At 28.6% G+C, this 8330-nt stretch overlaps 1 protein-coding gene across 1 annotated transcript; it reads right to left on the reverse strand.

Annotated features, from left to right (window-relative positions):
- Positions 1–2360: 2360 nt before the first annotated feature.
- Positions 2361–8061, reverse strand: LOC127279642 (uncharacterized). The gene is made up of 3 exons (XM_051302129.1): positions 7826–8061; positions 5530–7125; positions 2361–5420 (listed from the first exon to the last, which is right to left on the reverse strand). The coding sequence occupies exons 1-3, from the start codon at positions 7928–7930 to the stop codon at positions 2556–2558; spliced, it is 4566 nt and encodes a 1521-aa protein (XP_051158086.1). The 5' UTR covers positions 7931–8061; the 3' UTR covers positions 2361–2555.
- Positions 8062–8330: the final 269 nt, after the last annotated feature.

Here is an 8330-nt window from a genome sequence, read left to right on the forward strand (position 1 = left end):
CTTAAATCTTATGTGATAAACATAAATAAAGGTTAGTGTATTTCATTTTATTTCGAAATAAATTTTTTCTTATTTATTTGCTCCCAATTTATAATTTTTCGCTTCTCTCTTTCTTAAAATTCATAATAAAAGTATTTTTAATATCTTAATATTCAGTGCAGTGAATAAATTAATTAATAAACTTGTCCATAAGAGCAAGCCAGCCATGACAGTTATACTTTGATACCAATTCAGGTATCAAAAAATGGTCCCATATTCTGGATCATTTCTTGAAAATGATCCAAATATTTGGATCAATTTGATACCTTATATCGAATCAAAACGTTGCATTCCAAAATGATACCATCAAGTTTACATTGCTAGTTAATTAATTTAATTAATATGCGGTAATTTTTTAACCCGAAATAAAAGAAAACTGTAGAGTGAAACCAAGATACAATAATTTTTTTTTATTTTTAGTAACTAATATATATATACCTATACCTAAAGTATCATATACAATATACATTTTACTTCTTAAAGATGCCTTCAAACCAAGCGTGAAACGGAGATTACAATATAACGTAAGATCAGATTGAACTTTCACATCACAAAGGCTATATATTAATTTATATTGCATTTTTTGTTTTTGAGCAAAGTTTTTTCATAAAATTTCTATTTCTTTATAAGTATATAAAATTTCATATCTGGGCCAATAGGCTGAAATGCAATAAATAATAAAATTGCATAATATATAAATTTATAAAATCAAACTTCTGTCTATATGCATTGCTCAAAACTAAGAAAATTTCTATTAATTATTTTTATTCTTTTTGAGCAATCAAAAATCTAGAAATGTCGTCAAAAAAGTGCATTAAACTTAATTACTTAATTTTTTGTTAGACAGTAAAAATTTGTTTTTTAAATCATGAAGTAAATTATTTTCTAAAGCTACTTTCATAATAGCTAAGGTTGGTTTCCATTGTCCCCACTCGCCGCATTTGTCATAATTCTCATCAACTACCGCACCCTGCTTTAGTAATAATTTAGTAATTTTATAGTAACTTTTAATTTTAACAATAAAATCACTAAATTTTCACTAGAGCAGGGTTGCGATAGTTGACGAGAATTATGACAAATGGCGACTAGGGATTTTGGAGAGTAGGGACAATGGAAATCAACCCTAAATAGCGACGTCTTGAAAACGATTTTTTAGGACGAGACTGTGCGCGCGCATCCATTGCCAACTGTCGACAAAAAACTTATTTTACGTGTTCCACTATTCGTATAATTTCAAGTTGTAAATATTATTAAAATTATAAAAAAATTTGTTTTGTTAAAAAATTTTAAATCCTCCTAGATAAAATGTATTTTACACGTAAAATAAATTTTTTGTTGACAGTTGGCAATGGATACGCGCACGCATAATCTCGTTCTAAAAAATCATTTTTAAGACGATGCTTCCACCTATTGTAGAAGCACCCTTAGTTTACAAATATCTATCTGGAACTTCTAAACTTTCCTAGTGTATTGCAAAAATATTTCAGGTAAGTTTTGTCAATTTAGTTAAGGTTATGTATGTGCGTAGTGTATATGTAATAATTGCAGGTTATGATGACTGTCAGAACTAGCTGCGTACGACGATGCGCAGAAGTTATACTACTGTAATCAAAATAAGTTTCTGAAAATATTAGATAAAAAAAAAAATTTTTTTGGTTAAGTTATAAATAATTGAAATTTTTAGTTGTCTTAAATAAAAAAAAATTTACGAAATTCAGTTGACAAGAACATAAATAGGTTACAACTTACTTTACAACTGCTAAAACTTAATAGATACTAAAAATTCAGACTCAAAGTAAAGCTTAAAATTTGACTCAAAAATATGTAACATACAAAATATGTAAAGTTAGAAAAAAATAATATTTTTATAATATTTTGACTAATATAAAATAATTGCTGTAAAATTTTAACGCCTTATTATAATAATAAGCATTCCAATCGGTCACATATATATTTTATAGGCTATTTTATAGGTATTGTAACGTGTATACACTTGCAAGGAAATCGGAAACTGTATAGATTCACGATAAAATAGATTTAATTCTCTAACAGCAATAAAGATAAAAATGTGCTATAAAAGAAAGTCCATTTTCACATTGTAATTAAAATAATATATTGTTTTGTAAATTATTTAATTTATCAATATAATCTTTTAAACAGACAGTATAGGAAATATTGGATAATTTTTCTTACTCACATTGAGAATTACATTTAACTATATTGCTATATAGGCTTTTGTTTGTAAACACTAAAGTTACGTTTTTTAAGTCGGATTCAATACAATATGTACAATTTATTTATTTTATTTATTTATTTAAAAATATTCAAAGTTCCTAGGGCTAAGTAGACCTTCAAGGAACAGGTAAATTATAATACAATTTATTTTTTAAAAAATATGAAAACATTATAAGGTAAACTTAAAGTTAAGTTAACTTAAGTTTTTTTCTACTTTAATCAAAAAAATTTAAAGACAATATAGTTTTTATTTCTATTGAAATTAACATAACTGACCATATTCATTCAAAGTATTCATTACAAATATTTTTATTTGCCAACAAGTACTGACCTTCTCCAACCAACTCTAGATTAACTTTATTCACATATTTAGCTAAAGAATCAAAATTATGACCATTCCGAATAGGTTCAAGTTGAACTCTCCATGTTGCAAAAGGACTCAAAACATAATCAATATTAGAAGCCTGACGCTTATTTCTTTTTGACGTGATGGGCTCAAAAACTGAGCCATAAGTACCTGATTTAATTACATGCACTTTATCGCTACATCTGTAGTAAGAATCTCCATTGTGAGTAAACAATATTTGAAATTCTTTAAAGTCTTCCTTTAATTGAACATTTGTTTCATTATCAGATGACGAAAACAAAATCTCTATATTTTGAAACTTTACTGCATTTAAACCTGGTTCTTGCGAAATATTTGCAAATAGCTCGACTACCTTTCCTTCGAGAATGTCTTTAATATATGACGAATGAGTACTGTTCTTCCAGGTATAAAATGCAGAATGACCCCCGGGAATTCCAAATTTAGCTGCCTTAAATTGTTTAAATACAGCACCGTGACTTCTTCTACTTTTTAATTTTGAATCTAATTGATATATTTTATCAACTAAGTTGCTTGGTTTTATGAAATAACTATTAAATAACATACTTGGACTGGAGAAGAAGTCTGAGAAATCTTTTAGAAATGGATATGCGTAACCTTTCATAGCAATTGCTAACTTGTTGTACTCATCAATAATAGTGTTTGAATAGTGAATATTTTCTAATTTCGTTAAAATTTCTACTAACTTTGGATCTTTTATATTTGTGTTTTTAAAAGGTACACTCGCAACATCTGTCACAAAGTCTGCCTGTCTTTTTTGAGATTCAAAGTCCTTAATAAGAGTGTGCATCTGAATAATTGTATTCATTGCGGCTTTTAATTGTCCCATTGTATCCTTAATTTCTTGGCTGACGTTGAATTGCTTAGTCCAGCTATCTAGCTCTGACGAAATTTTATTTAAGTATTCACCCATTTCGAATCTTTTGTATTCAAGAAGTGCTGTTGAAGATATAACATATCCTTTAGATGTCTCGCGCAATTGCTTCCTAATATCCTCGATTTGCGGTTGTAAATTTTTGTAAATCTTCGTCTGGAATTCTTCTAATTTTTTAATATTCTTCTTCTGTTTATCAATTTGTTCATCAATTTTTTCTATTTCAGATGCATCTTTCTTAATGCTATTGTAGTTCTCTAGTCCTAAATTAACAACGTCTAGAGAAATTTCCGCTCCTTTTACAATTTTTAACGATGTTTTGTAGCTCTTCTTTTGCTTTACACTCTGTGTCGTCAATTCATTTTCTTTCTTTTCCAGAATTTCCATCATACATTTCTTTGGAAATGACACTTTTGGAGTACATTTTTTAGTTACTTCTTGTACCATATCATTCAGCGGCTTAGCTTCATCAACTGATAATTTCTCTTTCTCTGATTTTATCTCTTTTAATTGCTTTTCAACTTCTTCATATTCTTTCTTTGTTTCCTCATCATATTTTGTAAATGAACTTTTCACATCTTTAGTTACTGCCTCTGGTATTTTAAATTCCTCATAGTCTTTGTCTCCTTCAGCGGTTAAATAATTTGTTTCTAAGATAGATAGACCTCCGCTCAATGCTGAGCCAATTGTTGCACAAACAGGATTTATGAACGACAGTCCAAAAATAATAAATTTGAAAATAGTGAAAAGTTTCCTTAAAGCTATTTGAAATTCTAGTTCTTTCTTTTTTTCTTTCAATTTCCCAACTGCTTCATTGCCCTTCTTAATCATGACTTTAACTTCATCTACTAATTTTTCAATCTCTTTATTTAAGTCGTTAAATTTTTTATCCACAATAACTTCGAGGTTATTTTTAATTAATTTTGAAGCCTCATCTATTTGTTTTTGAAATTCTTTTTTAAATTTAGTGCTAACTTCTTCGAATTTCTTACTAATTTCCAATTTTCGTAGTTTTTCTCCATTTTCTTTGCAATATCCTATAAAGTCATTGATCTTAACAACAGCCTGATTATGAAGATTTCCATACAATTCGCCTGTCTTTTTTACAATGAAGTGTTCCAATTTAGAAAGAAATGTTTTGTCGTCATCAGATTCTCCAAGTCTTTGTGGTTCTCCTTTATATAAAGCAAGTCCATTTTGCAACCCCAGATACATTGTGTATAAAATGGATTTATTTAATATTAAGTAATTATTTTCTTCCAAATAAAACAATTCATCAGCAAAGACTAAAGTATTGAGATTTTTTGTAAGATTCACGTTTGTATTCAGTTTTCCGTACAAGTCCGCGTAATCTTGTTTACCCGTTTTTAACATATTCTTTAAAACATATTTTCTGTATATCATTAAAGTTGAAGTTAAATTATTTATTCCTTTTGGTTCATCAATTAAATAGCTATCAAAGTTGATTTTCATTCTCTCTCTACGTAAAAGAAAATTTAAGAAGAAATCTGATACTTTATTCATTATCCCATCATCTCCAGGTGTACCAACACTACCGTTTGTTTGCGATATACTTATATTGAAATTAATGTTATTTAAAGGGAAAAACTGAACTAAGCCTGGAATTCCACCTTTTCCTGCGTTGCCTTTAATACCTGGAGAATGTACTTGTTTTTCCGTTCCAGGATTTCTCTCATAAACTAATCCATCTGCACCATTTTGTCCATCACCTCCTCTACCACCTATAGTTGAAATGTACAAATTTTTATCCTTAATTATAGTATTAGCGATTCCGAAAAATGATCCTCCAGGTCCTCCGCGAACTCCGTCTAAACCATCTAATCGCACAGGATCAGTACTATAATCAGGTTCATATTTATAGGGCCTCTGAAAAAATTTTTAAATTGAATTCTTTTTTCAATGGTACGTACTTATGATTTTATTGTCATATTATGAAGATCAATATTATTTTCAAAATAGGTTTTTATCAACTTACCCAATTGTTATCTCCAGGAGCACCAGTTAGACGTATAACTCTGTTCCAAACGATTTCCCAAATTGGTGCCATTATAATGACTAGTTGTACTTTATCACTGACCAAATCTTCATTAATGACAATTTTATCAAGAGCTAAAAGTTCTAAAATTGTCACATTTCCGGAACAATACTTCTTGCGTAGAATCTGACCAACGATTAAAAATTTTCCTCTAACTTGCAATTTATAGGTTCCGTTGCCTATTTGCGAGCACAAATGTTCTGCTTCTGGATTTAGGAAATTGTTAACAGCGAAAAATGCCTCCAACATTAGATCCTTCTTTTGTCCATCAATTTTCTCTATCTTCTCGTACAGATCCTGTGATTTATACATTCCAGTTTCCTTGCTATTTTCAGTTTTATACATTGATGATAATATGGAAAACAACTCTTTTTCCTCTCGCAAATAATAATCAATAGTAAAATTCTGCATATAATTTAATAGTTTTTCAGGTTTATCGTAATTCATATATTTCATGAAACAAACATGCTTAACGACTTCAATTTGTTCCGTTCGATTACAAACATTGTTGATAAATTTCTCAACTTCATTGTCTTGAGATTCACGTTTTGATATGTTGCTGTTTTTCGTCACCCAATCTGGGAAAGTTAGTACACCTTTTAGGGAGGACACATCCACTGATGAAGGCTCCATGTAGGGATATCGGTTTTTTAATAAATCCAAAATTTCCCCATCATACGAAAATGCGAAAGTACGAATTTTGATTAAATTACTGGTCGTTTGTATATAATTGTATATAGTTAAATAGTCTTCTTCATAAGTCGACATAAGAATTCTTTGTGGGTGTTCATGTAAATTAATCATTATGTGAGCGATGCGAATTGCTTTGTGATAAAGAAGAGATCCTATTACAATATATTCTAATTGCTCTTTCTTAGTTAAATTCTTATAATCATAAAAAGCAGAAAAAAGTAAATCTTTTACATTTAAAGAATTTCCAAATCTTTCGAATTTTTTGTAAAAATAATTTTCTAAGTTGTTTTTTGCGGCCGTAAATTTACTTTGATCATTGACATCTAATGGCAAAAAAATAATTTTATGCTTAAGATTGTGTTGTTCTCTGTTGAAATCGAGTATATTTGATGCCATCATAAACATGGAATTAAGATTGTCTTCGTTAACTTCTTTTGAACATGTCAGTGCAACTTTTAATTCTTCTGACGAGTCTATGGTTCTCTTTATCAAATATGTCGCTAATATTTTATTTTGCATTTCTGTAGGATAAACAATTATGTGTGCCGATAACTCTTTATGGTAATATAGATAATAATTTTGCATAATTTCATTGTATATTAAATTCTTAGTTTCGGAAAAATTTTGTTTTTTTTCAGGCAACAATCTATTTTTGTTGCTCAATAATTCAGCTAATTTTATACTATCTTTTATATCTTTTGCTATAACGATACATAGTCTTTTGATTTTTGGCTCTATAAACTCATTTATTATTTCCAAGTAGTCAAAATATTTAAAAAGTTCGCTAATAGAGGATTTTATGCTGAAGTCGTTTAATATTATTCGATTTGAGAATTCTTCGTTCTGAAAAATTAAAAATTTTTTTTTTTTTGTAAAGATGTGTATAAAATCTCCCGTGTAGAAATTGCCATATTTGGACCAAAAATGGCTTGAAACACATGGGCCAGACCTGGAAAGCGTCAAAATATGGCTTCATCTTGTGGCCCAAATTGGGTAAGGCGTTTCATGACAATTTTATGAACGCCAGATTTGGCCCAGGTTTGGGCCATGACAAAATTTCTACACGGGTCTTTAAATGTTTCATTTCTAGGAATGGAAAATAATTTTATGCAACACCTGCAAAAACGTTAATGCAGCACAAAGTTTTTGATTTCTGCATTCTGATAAAATGTGCAGCAAAGTATACTTTTTTGCACTCTTTCAGGCATATTAGGCAATATAACCTTAAATTTATTCTTTAAAACAGCATATAAAATAGCTTTTTTCTTGCAGATGTTGCACAAAACATTGTTTTCAAAATATTGATTTTGATAAAAATTTTTTGAATTTAAGTTAAAATGTCCAAAATTTATGGTTTCCGACTAATTGCAAGTCAGTTAGATGATCCAGAACCAATCAGGTTTTTGCCAAAACCTGATCGCTCGGATTTTGATCGTTCGAATTTCAACTTCTCCCCAAGAAAATGTAATTTATTACAAAAAATTTAGTTTGTTGATACTAATAGTAAAATAATATAAAACAGAATACTTTTTTTATATCTTACCTTCTTCTCATTAGCAGCATGATTAATTAAGTTTTCTGCTAAACAGAAAGAATTTATTTGAATGAGAATAAAAAGAAAGAGTACCCCTTCTTTAAGGATTTTCATTTTTTTTTAATAGATTGAGCCTATCAAAAAAGAAAATTGTAACATGTCTGCTAAAAACAGTAGAATTTATACCGTTTTTCTCAAAATTATTTCCATAATTATGTTAAATAATTCAATTGTATTATTTTTAGTTTTACAAAAATACCAACTACTTGGTGCTAAAATACTATTAACAATAGATCGCGCATTTAATTAAACATTTATCATTCAAAAAGCGGATAAAGAAAATTTTATTATTCATATTTTCTATGCTAAATCAAATATTTGTTATAATTTGACGTAGCTGTATTTTAATAATGTGTTAGAACAACTGCAGAAAAGAATAATACTACTCTAAAAAAAAATTGTGTCAACAGTATATCTAATGAGAAAACTTTATGACGCAGTATCTAAAAATTTT

The sequence above is a fragment of the Leptopilina boulardi genome, unplaced genomic scaffold, assembly GCF_019393585.1.
Source record: "Leptopilina boulardi isolate dan_hultmark-lab unplaced genomic scaffold, ZJU_Lbou_2.1 LbouV2_221, whole genome shotgun sequence".
NCBI lineage: Eukaryota > Metazoa > Arthropoda > Insecta > Hymenoptera > Figitidae > Leptopilina > Leptopilina boulardi.

Bases quoted from the DNA above. Each gene is read 5' to 3' on its own strand.
- LOC127279642 (XM_051302129.1), bottom strand. From the start codon at position 7,930: ATGAAAATCCTTAAAGAAGGGGTACTCTTTCTTTTTATTCTCATTCAA. The intron at 7,126-7,825 runs GTAAGATATAAA...TTAATTTTTCAG, and splicing joins ATGCTGCTAATGAGAAGAAG to AACGAAGAATTCTCAAATCG. The intron at 5,421-5,529 runs GTAAGTTGATAA...AAATTTTTTCAG, and splicing joins CTCCTGGAGATAACAATTGG to AGGCCCTATAAATATGAACC.